This window comes from Aspergillus glaucus (genome assembly GCF_001890805.1).
Source record: "Aspergillus glaucus CBS 516.65 unplaced genomic scaffold ASPGLscaffold_27, whole genome shotgun sequence".
Classification (NCBI taxonomy): Eukaryota; Fungi; Ascomycota; class Eurotiomycetes; order Eurotiales; family Aspergillaceae; genus Aspergillus; species Aspergillus glaucus.
In genome coordinates, this window is record NW_019170479.1 from 312158 (window position 1) to 330887 (window position 18730).

An 18730-nucleotide genomic window follows, 5' to 3' on the forward strand; every position below is an offset into this window, starting at 1 on the left:
AGCCAAATCCTTCGCCCTGACTGGGCCCAGTTAGTCGGTTAGAGAAAATACGGGCTATGCTTCCCGGTATCCAGACTACTATGCAGCGCCCCGGGGGAGAGTGCACATGTTCCTGAATACGATACGCGAGATTCAGGGGAAGAATGGGAAAATGGCAGGTGCTTGGCGAAATCGTGGTGCTGCTGTCGAATCCTACTTTGGTTGCTTTCCGGGGAGACACCAGTACCCGCCGGAAGTCGAACTTGTTTTGCTCCACGGACCATTTCCCCAATGGTACAGTTGCATAATGAAGCCCGCCAGCTCCTTGTTTTCCAGAACGTGACGGGCGTGATGCGGACATTTGCAGTGTGATACGAACAGGCGAGGCCTGTGGCGACGCTTCGAGCGCTATCATTCTAAAAACATAGGTCACTTCTTCAGAACCCCGGGCACAATGCTTCTGCCACTGACATCTAGCGATTCTTCACGATGTGTGATGTTCCTTCACTCCCATCACATTGGGAGTACGTCGCCATGGGGCCTGGCCGCATCGAAATGTTGAATTCCATCGGTTTGCATTTGTACGAAGGAGTTGAGACCAGAGTGTCTATGTCCTGCCAAACATATTAGCTGATGCTGATAACGACGAGTCGGGTGCTACATAGTGCTTACCCGACAAGAAGCAGTATGTGGGCGAGCCTGTGTAGAGTCGCAATGCCCCGACTCGGGGTACTCATGACTTTCGGCCGTTTCCCCCTTGTCCTCTTCAACTCCTATCTACTCCTGGGAGCATGACCCTTTCTGGTGCAAAGTCCACAAGCCCATCATTATACTAGTCTTGTTGATGTCCTTGGACAGATGGATTACGGCGACAAGCGAGATCCTGGAGTTTCCAGGCACAAGATGATCCGTGTCAGAAGTGTTGACTAGAAGCTGAACGAACCCTTGTCGATGTTATCATGGTCCCGACGCCTTGCCTCTTGATCAGTAGCGGCAACATATCGCATCTCTTCCACCCAAGACACTGAATCCAGTCGCAGCGCCAGCTCAATCATCCTCAAACTCTATCCGAAATAAGACTATAGATTTCCGAACGTGCCATCAGAGAGTAGCGAACGTGCGTCGATTCATCGTTGTAGGAGAATCCCGGCAGAGAGCTGGGTCATTTGGCAAAGCAATGCTTGGAAGACCTCCAATTCCCGAGACGCTCATTCTCTAAGCGTCAACCTTCCCTTTCATCGACAACATAATGAAAGCTGATGGAATCGACGTGATGTGTGATAACTGACCGAGACAAAAGCAGGAGCACAATAAGTTTATAGGGTCATGAGACTTGGTGATGGTATCGCGAGCCGAGCAACGGAACCCATTGGGGTTCCGTCTCATTCAAAGTCGGTAAGCAAGGATACTCGCCTCGTAGTGAGGTTGCTAACTGACACAGGTGGGCAGAGAACTTGGTACGTGAGCTACTATCGTACCTGGGACGGGATATCTTGGAGCACCGATTCGCCACGGACGCAGTGTACCTGGCATTCGAGTCGGATGAAATCTGTGTATTGTTGCAGGAACAGAGGCATTGACTGAATTCCTTGTACAGAGTAGGCAGAGGGTATAGCAAAATCCAGTATGAACCCCACTCCGTATGACGATGCAGGATGCAAGTCGGTCGAATGCAAGCCACGGCAGTGATGACTCCTCAGTCAATCAGAATGAGGCATAACTGATCCGAGCTGTGACCCAATAAGATCGACCAAGAGCCACCTGAGCTGATTGATTATGTACGTCGAACCCCTCTTCGGCGGCCTATTTATTGAGCTCTCTACCTGTCCCCTGTCCGAGGATTAACAGCAATCTTCTCATATTTCAATTCACAAGGTGCGATTGTTGATATCCCAGCACAATGACAGCCGAAACAGAAGTGAAACCAGGTGTGACCTTTGGTAGCACCAATGGGCATCTTGAAAAGTACACCCACCCTCCAGAGACCAAGGAAAAGCGTGAGTATCGAGGCCCTGTCCTTTGTAAGAACAAAAACTGATGCAATACAGTCAACTACGTAGATTTGACCTCTATCGATCTCTCCGAGTTCGACCGTCCGGGAGGAAAGGAGAAACTTGCGGCGCAATTGAAGGATGCTGCACATGAAGTTGGTATGATACCCGTCCCGCACGTTGTTCTTTTGCATTCCTTCAATGCAGCCCGACGCTGACCTGAATTGCGTCTAGGCTTCTTCTACGTTACGAACCTTGGTGTCACCCAGGAAGAAATCGACCGGCAATTCGCCATCGGACGCGAGTTCTTTGCTCTTCCCGAGGAAGAACGGATGCAGTACCGCGCGCCGCTCGAGGAAGGAGTCTACAATGGTTATCGTCCCCTGGGCTCCATTGAAATCCTACCGGGCATGCGCGACAACATCGAATTCTACAACGTCATGAAATTCCTCCCCCAGTATGAACGCAAGCATCCCGATGTCTACCGACAGCACTGGGCGGAGATCGAAAAGTTCCATCGACATGTGCATGAGCACATTGCCTACAGGCTCTTTCGTTTGCTGGCCATGATCCTCGAGATCCCCGAGGATGAGCTGGAAAACGGTCATCGGTACGAGGCCAACTGCGACAGTGGTCTGCGCTACATGATGTACCGCGCGCGCTCCGAGGAGGAAAACAACAACTTCCGGGACCTCTATTCGCGTGGCCACACGGACAATGGAACCATTACCTTTGTCTTCCAGCAGCCAGTCGCCGCGTTGCAGGTGAAGAAACACGAGAACTCGGACTGGGAATGGCTGCGCATCCCTCCCGGCGCCATCGCCGTGAACATTGCCGACATGCTCTCGATCGTGTCGAATGGATACCTGAAAAGTGGGATCCATCGAGTGGTTGTGCCGCCCGAGGATCAAGCATGCAACGACCGACTGGGACTGCTCTATTTCGTTCGTCCAAGTGACCGACTGATGTTGAAGACTGTGGATAGCCCGCTTTTGCGCCGGCTGGGATACTACGAGGAGGGAAAGAATGCCGATATTGATGTTCCGGCCATTGAGTGGACTCGGGCTCGTGTTCGCAAGAATTGGTCCAGGTCGCCAACGGATCCCAACGCGGGTACTACTCTGGCGGGTTTCTCGGTGAAGCATTTCCATGATTGAGTCGTATAGAGTACTCGGTACCCCTGGTTGATAGTTCTTGAATACAAGCTGAATCGACTTCATAGCCCCGTGGAGTGATACCATAGTAATGTTCAGCGCAGCCACCGGCCCGTGAGCTCCACTCTCGTTCAGCTCTTCCCTGCGTGCCATGCCGATCTAAGAGGGGTAATGTATGTAAATTGATTTTATGGCCAAACAAGAGCTAGTTACGAAACACCGCGCCTATTCGGAGCAAATATAAATTGATGTGTTGTCATTGCTCAAATATGCGAGACTAAACTAGAGCTAAATCTTGTTCAATCGAGACTTCCGAGCCACAGCTGAGGTGCGGAGCATCTCATTAGTGAGAATCATCACCCCCTCGTCCGCTCCAATCCCCGGCTTCGACAGTAGAAAGTCAGGTTGCGTTGCCAACGCCACATGCGCCGTGATGCGTGCAGACACGTCCGTTTCATTAGCAGACCCCCCCAAGCAGCACCCGACCTTCCTCTCCCGGCAGTAGAGTACGGCATCGATACTATTGTGAATGGAACCCAGGTCGGGCATCTTAATCTGCACAAAGTCAACACCACCGGCGTCCGCAAACTCCCGAATGTCTTCGAGCGTATTGCACCATTCGTCCGCCACGATCTGCACTGGAATGGATCGTTCCCGCAGTCGCAGTCGGAGATTCTTTAGTCGCTGAATTTGTGCGGCCTTGGTCACGGCGATGATCGGGGACTCGATGAGGAGATCGTACGGCTGAGCGACTCGCTGGAGCTCGCCCAGAAATAATACCAATTCGTCATCGTCTCGGAACAAGTCCCCCATGGTGCCGTAGACATCAAAGTGCAACCGGGGACGGTATCCGGGCGCTCCTCGTTCCTGTACGCGTCGGGATACCTTTTCCACAAACTCCAACATCTTCGTCCCCCGTGGTCCAAGATCATGAACGTGGACAAAAGATGCGTGGGGTAACATCGCAACTTGCTTCATGATCATGCGGTCCAATTGCAGGAAGTCGTCGCGGTGGCAGGAAGCCAAGATATCCACAGGCCGGTCGACGATACTCGTGCCCCATTCACGGGCAATGATCCCGGCCGCGGGGCAGAGATGAACCAATGCCGTGGCAGACAGAAGCGCCTGCGACAGACCATAACGAATGGCAGAATGCAATCGAAGATTCTGTAATTCTGGCCACGGCGAATCGACACGGATAGCATTGGGTCGGAACTGCGTAATGTCGCAGTTCAGCAGCCATGGCTTGACCACAGACTCAAGCAGGGGAAGATGCTCGTTGGCGATGAAAAGTGGATCGCGAGACGCGGCTCCAGAGAAGATGACATCGACACAGTCCCCCACGGCCCATTGGCCATTGGGCAAATGCAGGAGGATGGAAATCACTTGGCCGGCTTGAACGACTTGCTGGAATCCAGGCGTGCGAGGGGCGATATTGTTGACCAGGGGATCGTATGTTGGGCTCTGGCGAACGGCCTCGAGATCTTTCACAAAGTAGCCAGAGAGGCCAGTAACAAATTCAACGTCGCATGGCTTCATTATTCAAACGGGTCAATTGATCGAGAAAAAATTGCGTACCTCTACATTTGCCATTGAGGAGCCAGCTATATAGATCGTTTAAATTATACTCTGGGCACGCCTTTGTGGATTTTGCTTACGGTGGATCCTCAATCCGAGATAGATCACTAGTATTCAGGAGGGGCATTTTGGATACACTGGCGAGATTTGATAGACAGGTATGTAACTCCGTAATCTAATGCAAGCTAGGCGTGAGCGCACACGTCGATCCTCCAGTTGAAGCCATCGTAATGCCGATTAATAGTATGGCTGCGAATGGTCGGCTCAAACCACTGGAGTACCGAGATTCACCGATACCGTCTTGGTCTGGGTGTAGTTGAACAGCGCCTCTTCGCCCAGCTCTCTTCCAATGCCCGACTGCTTGAAGCCACCGAAAGGTAACTGCCAATGGACTCCATTGTACTGATTGACCCACACCGTACCCGCCTTGATCTTGTTAGAGACCTCGATGGCGGTCTTGAGGTTTTCGGTGTGAATACCGGAGGCCAATCCGTAGGCAGTGTCGTTGGCGGCCTCGACAATCTCCTCCGTCGTGTCGAACTTTGCAATTACACCTACTGGACCGAAGATTTCTTCCCGTACGATGTCCATGTCGCTGGAGACACCGGAAAAGATGGTCGGCTCCATGAAGTAACCCGGACGATCGACTCGATGGCCTCCGATTTCGACTTGGGCGCCGGCCTTTTTGCCGGAATCGACGTATCTAGAAGTGGATTAGCAACCTGCCTTGACCGGTTCAAAATATAGACATACCCGAGAATACGATCCAGCTGAGTCTTGGAGACCTGGGCACCATGGGCGGTCTTTTCGTCCTCGGGGGATCCAATGACTCGTTGCTGAACGTTTTCTTTCAGCTTCTGGACGAATGTGTCGTAGATGCCAGATTGCACGTAGATCCGACTGCCTGCACAGCAATTCTGTCCCATGTTGGAGAAAATTCCGTTGTGAATCCATGGAACGGCCTGGTCAATATTTGCGTCATTGAAGACGATATTCGGTGATTTACCGCCCAGCTCCAACGTGACCTTCTTCAGGTTGGAAGATGCTGCATCCTTCAGGATCTGACGGCCCACGGCTGTAGATCCTGTGAACGCGACTTTGTCCACGCCCATATGGCGAGAGAGAGCAGACCCGGCAATGTTGCCATAGCCGGTGATGATGTTGATGACTCCTGGAGGGAATCCCGCTTGGACGATGAGCTCAGCAGCGACCAGTGCAGACAGCGGCGTGACCTCGGCGGTCTTGATGACCACGGTGTTCCCGCAGGCAATGGCTGGTCCGATCTTCCATGCCCACATCATCAATGGCTGTTGAGCGTAAGCATTCGCCTGAATTACGGATATGTTCGAGGGCAACTCACGAAGTTCCATGGGATAATTTGACCGCACACACCAATCTGGAGTAGTTACATTAGCTGGCCGGTCCTGACCTGCTCAATAAACAGAGAGAAAACAATACCGGTTCGCGTCGGGTGTAGTTGAAATTCGTGGGACTCGTGTCGATAACGCGACCCTCGATCTTGTCTGCCCACCCAGCATAGTATCGGAGACAACCAATTGCTCCTTCAATGTCGCCCCGGGCGCCGTTGATCGCCTTTCCATTGTCCATAGATTCCACCGCCGCCAGCTTCTCCAGGGACTCTTCCATCAATGTAACCAGCTTGTAGAGGTATTGCGATCGCTCGGTGGGAGTGGTCAGTTTCCACGAGCCGTTCAGGGCCTTTCGAGCAACCGCCACGGCCTTGTCGACATCGTTTTCGCGAGCTTCACTGACAGCGCAGATTTTCTGTTCGGTTCTGGTACGGTACAGTCAGTGCTGGGAGCTGGTGTAATGGCCAATTGACATACGCTGGGTTTATCTGTGTCTCTCAGTCAGTCTCAATTCTCGTAAAATAAATACAGAGCAGCACATACCACATCAATGGTGCCTCCACCGGATCCGGCTACGAATTCATTATTGATGAACCTGCTGCGTTTAGTGCATTGTCCATAGAGTCAAGCATTGAACAGACGTACAGTCCAGTGGGCTGCTGGTAAGAGAGGCCCGTCGGCGTGGTAAGAGAGACAGCAGTTGTTGTCGCCATTATGGAAGCAATTGAAGTAGTTGAAGTCGAGATCAAACTGAACCACGAGCAGGAAACATTGTTAAACCTGTTAAGAACCCCTCATGGACCCCGCGATTTGTCATCGGATGGCCGTCATTCTTGGAATATTTAGTTACGTCATTTTATGCCTTGTTTGTGAGGTGTCGACAGCAGTGCTCGACTGGTTAGTTAGTCTATCCGACGTGGAATTGGCCCTGGGTCCCCGATTTCTTCCACTTTTGACAGGGCCGGTCTCGGGGGCTGCAGTATAAAAGATGTCGAAAAGATATAGCATCTGAGTAAGAGTCCTTCTTCAATGGTCTGGTAAGTTGTAAACAGGGCTCATAAGGAGGCGGTGGTGCCGGCGGAATGTACACAATGGACTATACGGATTACCGAGTGGCCTCCGGCAAAGGAACCGCATGAATCCTTGGATTGCTGGGAGTTCCGTGGCCCATAGATCATCCTTTATACCATTGTGGGCTTGGATATTTGACCCGAGATACGCTTGGTTAGCGCATGACTGTCGGGTTCGTTTCCGAATATATATATATATATATATATTGTAGAGGCCACCATGTCAGCGATCATGGACACATCTTCACTATGAGACATGAAACAAAATTACACTTGACAGGGGACTTGGTTGCTTCTGCCGTGTCGGCGACAATCGTGACTCCTGCGGTAACCATCATTGATCGGTCAGTGTAGTAAGTCTCCTTGCAAGCGAAGTTGCTTTACTGACAAAATGACGCGCAGGGCTTTGGTTGAAAAAGCGTCATGTAACTGGCCGATACTACGTGGCTTGAGATCCCATGCCTTGGATGCTCTGAAGCGACCTGGCCGCTTTGTCTTCTCTCGTCCTTTTGGCCTCATCTGGACATTGTACGCAGCCACCTATGCCGTCGCCAATGGGGCCGACACCATCACCAAGGAAACGATCCCTACATCACCAGTACGGGATTCCATTGTCTTCGGGTCGACCTTCGCCATTAACGTGCCCCTGGGAGTGTGGAAGGATATGCGCTTTGCACAGCTGTTCAGTAACTGCAGCAAGGAGGCGACTATTGCACTAAGAAACGTGCCCACTCGAGCATTTTCCAGCGTTGGAACGGCCATATTTCTTCTCCGCGATGGCATAACTATTTCCGGCTCTTTCACACTGCCTTCGTATTGTGCCGGGGCTATTCCAGACGGCCTAGCAACAGATCTGCACTCGAGAACTGTGATAACGCAAATCGTTGTGCCAGTTCTGTCCCAGCTTATGGCGACCCCGGTGCACCTGCTCGGTCTGGACATATACAATCGACCGAAAGTGGCTGCAATGAGCGAGAGATTTACACTTATGGCACGATATCTTCCATCGGCGACCGTTGTTCGATGTATTCGCATCATCCCGGCGTTTGGATTCGGGTGTCTAACGAACATGGAGTTACGAGAATATTTCCACAGTACAATTAGACTAGAGCACATTGACCAATGAGCAGAATAATTCATGTGAGGTTCATTCATTGCCGAGTATCATTTACATGAGGAACTTTCCCCATAAGCCTTGCAACAGTAACGGCCTCCCTCAACGCCTTTCCAATATGACCGCGGACTCCTGCCTCCTCCAACACCATCAATCCGCCAATGGTACATCCCTCTGGCGATGTGCCTTGGTCCTTCAGCAAAGCTGGATGGATTCCACTCTGTAACATCCCTGCTGTGCCCTGCATGGCCTGGAAAATAGCTGTATGCGCGAGGTCTCTCGGGAGTCCCACCGCGACGGCGGCGTCGATCATTGCGTCAACAATAACCGCAAAGAATGCAGGCGTCGAGCCTCCAACAGCGGTGATGGCTTCCATCTGTGTCGGGGAGAGGTGCACAGTACGACCGATCCTGTTGAAAATCGCGTCTGTAATTTCCGCGCATTCCGGAGACAAAGGAGAATCCACGGAGTTTTCAACCGCAGTCAACGATTGCGAAACCAAGGCGGCAATGTTCGGTAGAGTCCGCACGACACGAGCCTGGGGCGTGTTGGTGCCGTAGAGAGTTGTGTATAAGCGTTGTTGTGTCCAACCCGCTGCTACGCTGATCAAAAGTTTGTCGGTGATGGCATCACGGAAGCCAGGCTGTGTCAACGTCCTCTCAACATCCGCGGGGTCAGTCGCAAGAATGATGACGGCAGAGTCATCAATCGCTTTGATATTGTTGTTGCGGGATATGGAGAGGTTTTCCAGATGAGATAGTTGCTCTTTCAGTCGGGTTTCCGAATTCTGTGTCCGCACACAAGCGATGAAGTGTGTGAAAAGTGCGCTATTGTTGATTGTAGGTAGGTTCGAGGCTAGGCTGTTGATTATGGCGCTTCCCAGGTTGCCTTTTCATGAATTAGACGTGTAACGAGTAACTAGGCGGGAATAGACATACCGCAGCCTAGGATGCAAAATGTGGTGCTCTCTAGTTCAGCCATAATTTCCGATACTTTGATAAGCAGAATCTAGGTGGAAGATACGAATTTTAAAGGTTGTCATGCCCTAATTCGGGAAGCTACCCGAATTCAAGATACTCGGCCTGCGATTCCGATAACACCAAAGGAATAAACATGTTACGAATACATAAAGAAAGAGAAAGGAGCTATGGCATGCGAGCTAGATCTGATAAGCGTACAGGAGAAACAGAAATAAAATGAAAAGGGATATCGCAAGAGATGTACAATTCTCCCCGCGGAAATCTACTCCTAAAGCGGAATATTCATCCTGCCCCCATCCCGCGTTCATATTCACGATGGCTCGTCTCATCGTAGGCACAATGAACTCTGACATAGAACCTCTAATACAGTACTTATACATCTCAATAAATGCCTCCATCGAATTTAATACAAGCAATATCACACCCCGCATATAGGAGGCACAGTCCCAGTGCGGGGTGTCACTGGATTTCGGACACGCAGCCGGGGTAACCATAGACCCCGTTTCGTGCGGGGAGATAGACATGGAATTTTAGCGTATTGTGCATAACTTGGGATATCTTTCCGCAACTTCGGTGAGTCCCTGCAATGTATTTTGCGCCTTACTCAATTCCAGAAAACGAGCGAATTGTCTATTGCCCACGAATCGTGAATCTAGCCAGTAATGATCCATCAGGCGTTATTGGCACAGGAAAAGCTCGCACTGCTCGGATCATCATGAATTGCTTTGCCTGATGTATACACGCCCAGGCCACACTGAGACCTATTAGATTACCACCGAAATTGAGAAAAGAGGAACAAGGGACTCACCAAAACAATGCCGATACTGACGCACAGCACATTCAACATAGTTAAGAGCACTTTGCGTGGCGACTCGACCCATCTGCCTCGATTCAAGTATAGCCAGAATATACCCGGCAGGCCGAAGCTGAACCAGCTAGCGAAGAGTGCACTCTGTTTAGATTCAGCATTGAGCATTGAGCTTTTATATAGAATGACATACCATCAGACTCAAGAGATTGTTGAACACAGGAATGGCAGATGCAATGATCCAGGCCAGAACCCAGAGTGACAGTGCTAGTCCAATCCAAGATCCGACTGCGACGAAGTCCTGCTTGTGCATGCGATCGGTCCCAGCGAAAATCCGTATATACATTGTTTTAAACGCAATGTGGCCGTAGATAACACCAGCAATAACAATCTGGGATATTAGCCAACTGAGTTGGAATGTGACTGACCGCACTTGAACTCACCGTTGGCAAAGCAACTCCATACGCAACTTTTGCAATCAATGGACCAGCGGAGCTCAATGCTGGAGATTCTACTCCATCCCCGGCATACAAGTAGATAACGATGGCTGTGACGAGATACAGGCATATATCAATAGACTGTAGCAATGCAAGCGCCTTGGGATAGTCTCTATAGTCTTCGAGCTCGGCCATCATGTTGAAAAATGTATTATGACTGGCTATATTCGGTTAGGCTCATAACCGATTTCCCCTTGGCCGTTGACTCACCATATGCGAAAACAACGTTCGACACCGATGTGAATGCGTTGACCAAGCTGGTTTGGGCTGTGACCTTGAAGCTACTCACATGATTCTGAACACCAACGGCAATCATTGTTACGAAGACGGCCGCTATAATACTCGCAAATGCTAGAAAATTTATCAGCATCCAGTTAGAATGCGATACGAGTGGTTACTTACAGGCCAGTGAAAGCCATGTCATCCTTTTCAAAGTTCGAGGAACCGAGAGAATAAACGATATAACAAGCCCTACGACCCCGAAGACAAGTGAGCAAGTCCCATGGTCAGTGATGGTATTCATGGCGACTGTGAATGTCAATATGTGACTGGCCATGATAAACACAGTGTACAGCATGTGCGCTATGAAGAACAACTCCCGCCCAATTGGCCCAAGAAGGATCTCGCCTGCATCCGCAACACTAGAGATATGGGGGTATCTGCACTTGAACTGCCCTATTACATAGCCGGTATAGGTAGCGAGAACGCCGAGTCCAACTAGGATGACAATCGCAGGAGCCAGCCCTAAACCCGCGAATGCAGTTGGAAGTGAGAGAATTCCCATGGAGATGGTTTCGGCCACCATTAGCAGACCACATTGCCTGTACGTTACCTGTTAGCTCAGCATAAGCACACCGGAACGGGATCCAGGCCACTGCATACCACCACTTCAGTACTTTGTACTTGACCTCGGCAAATTCTTCGTTTCCAAAGGCATCTTGGTTGGACGGTTGAATATTCGCTTTATCCTCATCCACTGTACTTGGATGAGCAACCGTGCCAAATCCTCCCTCTTCAACTTCCGAGTGTTGATTAGGCACAGGTACGTTGGCAATTTGAGACCGCATCGTAAGTGAACTTTCCGGAGTAAAGCATTCCTTGTTCTCTTCTGCCGACGACACATTGACTGATTTATAAAGTTTTAAATTATCTGGGGAGACTATGACATATCTAATTATAGATAGCGTGACCCTACGTATCTGCAGCAAATAAAATGCGGGGGATAACTCTACCTAAAAGGGCAGTTCATTAAAGCGTCCATTCCGTAGTTACTGGTGATTGGTCGCCTTCGTTATTACATAAGTGCGAGAGATAGCTTTCAGAAAGCGACTTTCAATATATTCAAGTACTAATGGACTACTGGCGCTCGTATCATTTTCATGCGGTTTTGGCCTTCGGCATTGAAGTTGGTTGTGAGCGTTGCGCTCTGCGCTAGCAGAAGAACAAGGAGGTGAACAAGCCTTCCCCGCATAATTGCGCCTGTCATTAATTACCTGACGATCAATTGAGTGTTGAGTAAACTATTATGTTCGCACTAGCTCCTATCATAACCCGTTAATGAATGTAGCGGAAAGCTTTCCCAGTTCCTGTCCGTGACGGCTCGACGCCGCATCAACGGCTCAACGCTGCATCAACAACTGACACAGACAAAGACACCAACACGCCAGAAAAGACATTAGTGATGTCAAACAAACGCCTATGAATCCAATTCTTCCTCTAGATAGATTTCCTCTTCTCGTTTCCCCCCAGATTCGATATTCTCGTCGATGGCTACACTAGCTTAGATAGGAATATCAATTCGTTAATGTCTACTGGTCCGAGCCCGTGACATATTATCGAATCTCAAGCCATAGTAGTGCGTCCCGCACACCAACCGACTGAACGAATCAGATTGATACCGAGTACCGACCGATACAATGATCGTGGACAGTATGGCTCGACCGAACGATACCGTTGCCCCTCCTAGGGCCAACCGAAACGAGATGAACGACGATGATACCCACCAAGAGAACTGGTGAACCTCTTATCTTCATTGATGGAGAAGAGGGTGAAGAGCAACACATGGTGACTTTGGAGGAGTTCCTGCAGTTTGTCACTGAGAAGCCTGAGACTGAGAGGTTGTATGAGAAGCTCCGCTTGATCCACCAATGATATGAAGGGTGCCTTGATGAGCGTGGAGCCCAGCTTGCTGAAGAGGAACTCCATGGCAAGGCCAAGGAGGGAGAAGCTGCCCTTCTGCATCAGAAACTAGAGGATGTCAAGCAACAGCTCACTGAATTGAAGGCTGAGCATGACACATTTGGCAGCCAGATTGCCCAACTGATGATGGATGGTGCCAATGGCTGTCAATCTTCTCCAGCTCCTGCTCTCTGAAAGACCACCAAGATTCCTGGTCCCCTGATGCTCACTGGTGGCAAGGAGCCCTGATTTGAAGACTGGTTGCTCCTGAATAGCTGACAATCTTAAATAAGAATCATTGGCAATGCTAACAAATACTGAGCTGGTAGTAGCCTCCTGATCCGATAAGTTGAACTGCGTACTATATTCTAACCATGGTTGGATTAAGTATTGTAATAGTATGTAATGGGAAATTCAGGAATATGAACCACTCCCATTTCCCACATTTCCCAACCCGACCCATCCCTATGGGACTTGGAGTAAACGGGAACTGCGGGAATTCCCAATTACTCCCTTTCCCACTGCGGGAATTGGGGATTGGTCCCAATTCCCGACCCTATGCGGGATGGGAAGGGTTCGGGAACGGGAATTGCGGGTTGGGAATGACACTCTACTACTTCCAGAGGAAGTGGGTTCGTCGTGGTTATCGTCGTGGTAGAGCTAGGCTCTCGTTGTCGTCTTGGTTATTGTCGTCGTAGAGCTGGACTCGTCGTGTGTGGTCCTTGTCCGTGTCGTGATTCTGCTGGTGTTCGATCCTTAAGCCACTGCGCGATCGAACGGCTAGTAGAGAAGGAAAGGAACGAAATCTAATGTTAGGGGCCAGGCCCAGAGACACTAATGACTAGTTTTGGCACAAAAGATTTCGTTGGGGAAAGAGGAACAAATGCCCGATCGGGCGGCTCTATATACATGCGCGCGCAGTGCGGGTAAATAGTTCCTTCGATAACCTCTCCGTCCTGACTAAACATATCGTTTATGCGACAGGCGCAGCCTGTGACATTACTCACTCTGCGGGGCTACCTTCCTCAAGTCTTTCCAAAACATTTCCCACAAGAATCTTCATTGCCTCATCATTTTGCTGCGAGAGCTCGTCCGAAACCCTGTGGAGTTCAACACCAGGGAGGTTTTGGACGGGAGCTTCGCTAGGTGTACTTACCTATAGCAACGTTTGTTAGTGGATTACATACATAGTGAGCCTATATTGATGAACATACTGGAGCCTTCTCGGCGTAACGCTGATATACCGCCAGATAATGATCCTTGCGAGGCTCGGTAAGGACCTTGTCAACTGAATCTTGGTACAATTCATCCAACTACCAAGTTCGTTAGCAGCATAAATGTATATCAGATGTAGAGACATACCTTGTTAGCATCCGTGCTCTTCAGGGCATTCTCGGTCGTAGAGTCTCTAAGATCTTTCAACTTGCATTGGCTGATCAATTTCTTGCTGTCCTCATCGGTCATTTCGATACCATCTTGACGAAAAAGTTCAACGGCGGCAGTGTAGAAGGTGTCCAGCGTTTCTTCGAATGCGTCGCTCGGGACGTATTGGAAATCTGTCTTATTTTGGGACTCGAAACCATGCGCCTATGAATTTCACCAGATCGGATTAGTTAATTCAGAAAAGAAAAAAAAAAAAGAAAAAAAAGAAAAACCAAGAAATATCAAGAGATACCTACATCTGCATTGCCAGTCACTTTCAGCCAAACGGCCAGAGTTCCCCGGAAGTGGCCAAATCGCCAGCTTTTCGACAGGCCCTTGTACCGGGACTGTGCGCTATCATACACTATTTTGGCAAAGACGTAACAGTTCCTGGTGACAAAATTGTAGCTCTTTAGCGTTTTCGTGGTATTCAACAATATGGCGGCTAAGTGAATGACATCCAGATTGTCGCCGTCAAAGGTTAATGACCACAGCGGGAGAGGTAGTCTTTCATCGGACGAAGACGACGACGACGATGAGGAGGAAGAGGAAGAGGAGCCCCCAAACAGGTAGGTTTCCAAGGTAGAGATGATCGAAGATTTGATTGGCGGGTTCGCACCATAGGACCACCGACCGATAATTACCTGGTCTTGCTTTTCTAGACGCTCCGCTAACACACGAGTACGGTCGTGAGAATTGGAACCGGTGTCTTCAATGATTACTTGAAGATATTCGTGGACCACTCGGGATTTCAGATCCTTGACAATTGTAATTCGTCGGACGAAGCAACCCTTGTACACAGAGGCATTCTGGCACAACTCGGAATGCCACTTTTCTGTAGTGATGACTCGCTCGTCGGGGGTAAAGACCAGTGGCATGGACGCCATAGTGATATTAGAAAATTTGAGAGAGACCAGTGCAAGGGAGAAATTGATGATGACAATGTTGAGAGATGGATGATGGATAATGGGAAGCGAGGAACAGCAAAGGGGGAAGAAGATCCTATTTATGTTTTTCAGATATCTCACATCACATGAGATATTGCTCTCACCTTGTGACTTTGCAAAGGTAAAGTTTCGTCTATCAAATTGAGTGTACACAAAACAAAAGACTGTCAACTTCTGCAGGGAAGCAATTTCTCATCTGCACGCTGTGCAAATTTTCCCTGCTGTATATGCATGCTGCCATATCTGCACATTACCTATTTTGTAATATGATGATCACCAGAACAGCACACCACTACATTATGTATGTTTCATATTTATTGTCCTTGGGTATATTTTGCAACTGTTTCACAGTTTAAGTAGGGTATGGGCTGCCGGGTTGTCTATATATAACCCCGTTTAGGGTTTGAATCGGTCCTCTATCCTATTAACCCAGGGAACAATCGCTAAGGCATCATATGTACTATCGGAGTTGACAAAGACAACTACATTGAAGAAAGGAAAAATAACAATTCAATTGGTGGCTGACTGAAGACTAACGCCCAGGCCAGCTCATGCAGGATGCAGAATTGCAGATATATGCGGTTCTGGATGTGGATGTATATCTTGCGAGTCCGAATAGCAGGGTCGGTTCAACGATACACGTCACCATTCTCGAATCAGTTCTGTATGTTGAGGTCATACGTATGTGCTTGGATAGGTGTAGAAGGTGATGCGGGGATGAATAAAATACGCAGGAAATTTTGAATACGCTAACTAAATGCATACATTATTTATGCATATTTCATCTCCATCTGCAATAATTTCCCAATTGGGTTATTTTATCCATAGATCTCCTTGGTTGATCATCAACCAGACTCTCAAATAGTAATACAGAAAACATCATACTGCGCCATAGTAAGTGACAGATGCATCAGTACAACTGTACATTTGAATGCGGCATTTTCCATTTCAGCTCTCCACCGCGAGAATAGTTTGACATCATGAGAAAAATGAAATGACTTACTTTGATCAGATTTACTAGAACTTTCTCTTTGGTGATTGCTGGAAGAGCATACATATCAATGCAACATTGAGCAATCACTATCATTATAGCTATATAGGTACGACTCCAGCACCTTCATAGTGGATAGAAACCTTTGGAACGCCAACAGGCAGTAGATAACTGGGCGCAACAGTAGCTGCGTTTTGAACAGCAAATATCTTGCCGATGTGGAACAAGACTGTCCGTGTTGTGGAGATATGCATGCTGTGATGCAACATTTTCTTTCAGCTCTTGATGTCGATAATGGTTGGCATATAAACCTCAATTAGCAGTAATGCAACACAGCCCCGAAGTTGATCAGGTATCATTACATGAGACCAGAACGATCGTACTGATACCTACCCTTTTTGGTCAACCGGAAGATCCAACATGAAGTGATGAACAAAACCAAAGCAGAATGGGACTTTGGAGGCAACACATTCTCTGAGAGCAGCCAGTTCACGATATTTTATTTAGCCTATACATAGAAGCCGTGGTGAGTGAGAACAAATTGTCATTTCTTTGGTCGTCTTCAGCGTCAATTACTGCTGAGAATCAACCATGTCTCTTGAACCGGAACTGCCATGCTGCCTGCCGATGCCTTCGACTGATTTGCCCGATCTGCCTTCCCGCAATCTAAGACAGAGCAAGACAAACCCAGACGAGCTAGCATTGGCCGTCAATACAGAATGGTTCTGGGATGTCGGCACGCCATTGTATGTTCGCTTTCTCAACCGGGACATCCAACATGAGGAGCTGGTAAAAGTCGCGGCGAAGACATGGGAGAAATACGCAAACATTCACTTTATCTTTGACGATTCCCCCACCGCACAGATTCGGATCGAATTCGACGAGAATTTCCAAGGTGGCAAATCGCTGGTGGGAAAGTGCGCATTAGAGAAAAGGTCGTTAGACGAACCAACCATGGTGCTGGGTTCTCAGATGGGCAAGAAGCGCTTTCGGAGAACGGCCCTACACGAACTGGGCCATGCGTTGGGCTGCGTCCATGAGCACGCTAGTCCGGTTGCAAACATTGAATGGAACGAAAAAGCGGTTATTGGCTGGTACAATAAGAAAGGATATTCGGAGGATTGGGTTCGAGCCAATGTCTTCCTACACTACGAATCCAGCGATTCTTTCCAAACCACTCTCTTCGACGAAAATTCAATTATGATCTATCCCATTTTTCCAGGATGGGCTGAAAACATCAAGCACATTGACTGGCCCAATGAACTTTCTGAGCCAGACAAGATGCTGATCGGGAGGATCTACCGCCCCATAATGCCGACGACCTTGAGTGGGCGTTTCAGGACCCAGGAATCTAGGGAGTGGTACAAACCGGCGGGAAAGAATGTGAAGAACGTCCTGCTTCAAAATCCATTTGAGAAGCATCTAGAATTAACCATTGGGATCACGCACTTCGATCTGGCCCGTGACCAAAACATGCATCTCAAGGCATACGCGGACGCCATTGAGCCAACGAGCTTCAACCTCCATATTGATTCAATGGACGGCACCACCCAGTACTCGGCTGCAGCCGATGTCATGGTGACTGAACGATACAATCCCACACTGCAGACTGGCTCCTACACTACGAGCCAGGAACATAAAAGTGGCAATATGTATAGTACGCGCATCAACTTTGCAACCCCCTTCAAGAAGCAACCGAGACTGGTTGTCTGGCTCCAGGCCTTCGAATTTGGTCCAGACGGCGACTACAACCTCTTTGCATATGCAAAGGATATCAAAACGACCGGATTTTGTCTGCGCATTGAAACTTGGGACAACGCTAAACTAAAGAGCGCTCAAGCCTCATGGATTGCCTATGAAGAAGACCCCCCTGGCTTCCATTCTAGCCGCGTCACATTTTATAACTTTGAGCAAGGCCACGGAGATGACAAGCGTCATCGGATTGAAAATGAAGAGCTTGGTGAGTGGCAACTTAGAACGGTATATGCTGCTATCTCCAAATTCAGTTTTGCCTCTCCGCGCAACATCCGGTTTTCCCTGGAAACCAGGCACAAGGGAAATTCTGCCTTCGAGATTGACGCAAAGACTTGGGCGGACAGTGTTTGTCGTGAGATAGAGGTCTCTTATTTGGCGGATTGTATCTAAATTAGCAGATAATGATAGGTGCAACACAAGCCATAAAAGTTGAGCCTAGTGGATAGGGGTAGTTAATTTGAACGAGTCTATGTATGTAAATATGTGGGAATGAGTAGTTTATTGGGTGGTCGGTTGACTAGACCGGCCAGTAGTAGTGTGTGTGTGTGTGTGTGTGTGTGTGTCATGGGTTCAAAATACAGGTCGCACCTGTTACGGACATAGGGCGGAACGCATGTATATTAGACAAGCACCGAAGGTCTACTGGCACTAGGCTGAAGTAGTAATAGTGTGGTCTGTGAGAGAAGATCTATAGATAGCGCAGTGAGTGTTATGAAAGGTATGTGCGTAGTATTCACAGTACTAATCACTGATGTCCTGTACCCTATGCACCACCGCACTCGGGGGTCGACTGCGATTCCTCGCCTCGTGATTGGTCCGTCCCGTCCGATCCCTGCCACCAGTGCGTGCGTGTTCCCGCACCCTATCCTATCCTATGGGGGTCGGCGAAGTCACGG

At 49.0% G+C, this 18730-nt stretch overlaps 9 protein-coding genes across 9 annotated transcripts; 3 read left to right on the plus strand and 6 right to left on the minus strand.

The window, feature by feature from the left end:
* Positions 1-1879: 1879 nt before the first annotated feature.
* On the plus strand, positions 1880-3127 carry ASPGLDRAFT_39545 (putative oxidoreductase, 2OG-Fe(II) oxygenase family; the record flags this gene model as incomplete). Its single annotated transcript, XM_022545096.1, has 3 exons — positions 1880-1976; positions 2028-2129; positions 2205-3127. The coding sequence occupies 3 exons, from the start codon at positions 1880-1882 to the stop codon at positions 3125-3127; spliced, it is 1122 nt and encodes a 373-aa protein (XP_022396661.1).
* A 285-nt stretch (positions 3128-3412) lies between these two features.
* ASPGLDRAFT_135907 (putative methylaspartate ammonia-lyase) lies at positions 3413-4663 on the minus strand (the record flags this gene model as incomplete). Its single annotated transcript, XM_022541420.1, has 1 exon — positions 3413-4663. The coding sequence occupies one exon, from the start codon at positions 4661-4663 to the stop codon at positions 3413-3415; it is 1251 nt and encodes a 416-aa protein (XP_022396662.1).
* A 303-nt stretch (positions 4664-4966) lies between these two features.
* On the minus strand, positions 4967-6785 carry ASPGLDRAFT_29508 (aldehyde dehydrogenase family protein; the record flags this gene model as incomplete). The annotated part of the gene is made up of 7 exons (XM_022543861.1): positions 4967-5405; positions 5456-6009; positions 6063-6098; positions 6161-6497; positions 6550-6560; positions 6616-6667; positions 6718-6785. 7 exons carry the CDS (start codon positions 6783-6785, stop codon positions 4967-4969), a joined length of 1497 nt encoding a protein of 498 aa, XP_022396663.1.
* Positions 6786-7391: 606 nt separating this feature from the next.
* On the plus strand, positions 7392-8280 carry ASPGLDRAFT_1504160 (uncharacterized protein; the record flags this gene model as incomplete). The annotated part of the gene is made up of 2 exons (XM_022542145.1): positions 7392-7486; positions 7545-8280. 2 exons carry the CDS (start codon positions 7392-7394, stop codon positions 8266-8268), a joined length of 819 nt encoding a protein of 272 aa, XP_022396664.1. The 3' UTR covers positions 8269-8280.
* Positions 8281-8293: 13 nt separating this feature from the next.
* Positions 8294-9237, minus strand: ASPGLDRAFT_135843 (pyrroline-5-carboxylate reductase family protein; the record flags this gene model as incomplete). Its single annotated transcript, XM_022541410.1, has 2 exons — positions 8294-9144; positions 9195-9237. 2 exons carry the CDS (start codon positions 9235-9237, stop codon positions 8294-8296), a joined length of 894 nt encoding a protein of 297 aa, XP_022396665.1.
* Positions 9238-9490: 253 nt separating this feature from the next.
* Positions 9491-11608, minus strand: ASPGLDRAFT_77366 (uncharacterized protein; the record flags this gene model as incomplete). Its single annotated transcript, XM_022549891.1, has 7 exons — positions 9491-9990; positions 10045-10188; positions 10238-10435; positions 10488-10702; positions 10752-10892; positions 10944-11362; positions 11424-11608. The coding sequence occupies 7 exons, from the start codon at positions 11606-11608 to the stop codon at positions 9907-9909; spliced, it is 1386 nt and encodes a 461-aa protein (XP_022396666.1). The 3' UTR covers positions 9491-9906.
* Positions 11609-12326: 718 nt separating this feature from the next.
* On the minus strand, positions 12327-12639 carry ASPGLDRAFT_931506 (uncharacterized protein). The gene has a single exon (XM_022550536.1). The coding sequence runs from the start codon at positions 12602-12604 to the stop codon at positions 12428-12430; it is 177 nt and encodes a 58-aa protein (XP_022396667.1). The 5' UTR covers positions 12605-12639; the 3' UTR covers positions 12327-12427.
* An 839-nt stretch (positions 12640-13478) lies between these two features.
* ASPGLDRAFT_52215 (uncharacterized protein) lies at positions 13479-15138 on the minus strand. Its single transcript, XM_022547701.1, has 4 exons — positions 14399-15138; positions 14082-14306; positions 13934-14032; positions 13479-13875 (listed from the first exon to the last, which is right to left on the minus strand). The coding sequence occupies exons 1-4, from the start codon at positions 15026-15028 to the stop codon at positions 13723-13725; spliced, it is 1107 nt and encodes a 368-aa protein (XP_022396668.1). The 5' UTR covers positions 15029-15138; the 3' UTR covers positions 13479-13722.
* A 2122-nt stretch (positions 15139-17260) lies between these two features.
* On the plus strand, positions 17261-18256 carry ASPGLDRAFT_52216 (H-type lectin domain-containing protein). Its single transcript, XM_022547702.1, has one exon. The coding sequence runs from the start codon at positions 17280-17282 to the stop codon at positions 18222-18224; it is 945 nt and encodes a 314-aa protein (XP_022396669.1). The 5' UTR covers positions 17261-17279; the 3' UTR covers positions 18225-18256.
* Positions 18257-18730: the final 474 nt, after the last annotated feature.

Bases quoted from the DNA above. Each gene is read 5' to 3' on its own strand.
- ASPGLDRAFT_931506 (XM_022550536.1), bottom strand. From the start codon at position 12,604: ATGTGTTGCTCTTCACCCTCTTCTCCATCAATGAAGATAAGAGGTTCA.
- ASPGLDRAFT_52215 (XM_022547701.1), bottom strand. From the start codon at position 15,028: ATGGCGTCCATGCCACTGGTCTTTACCCCCGACGAGCGAGTCATCACT. The intron at 14,033-14,081 runs GTATGTCTCTAC...CGAACTTGGTAG, and splicing joins AGAGCACGGATGCTAACAAG to TTGGATGAATTGTACCAAGA. The intron at 13,876-13,933 runs GTATGTTCATCA...ACGTTGCTATAG, and splicing joins GTTACGCCGAGAAGGCTCCA to GTAAGTACACCTAGCGAAGC.
- ASPGLDRAFT_52216 (XM_022547702.1), top strand. From the start codon at position 17,280: ATGATCTATCCCATTTTTCCAGGATGGGCTGAAAACATCAAGCACATT.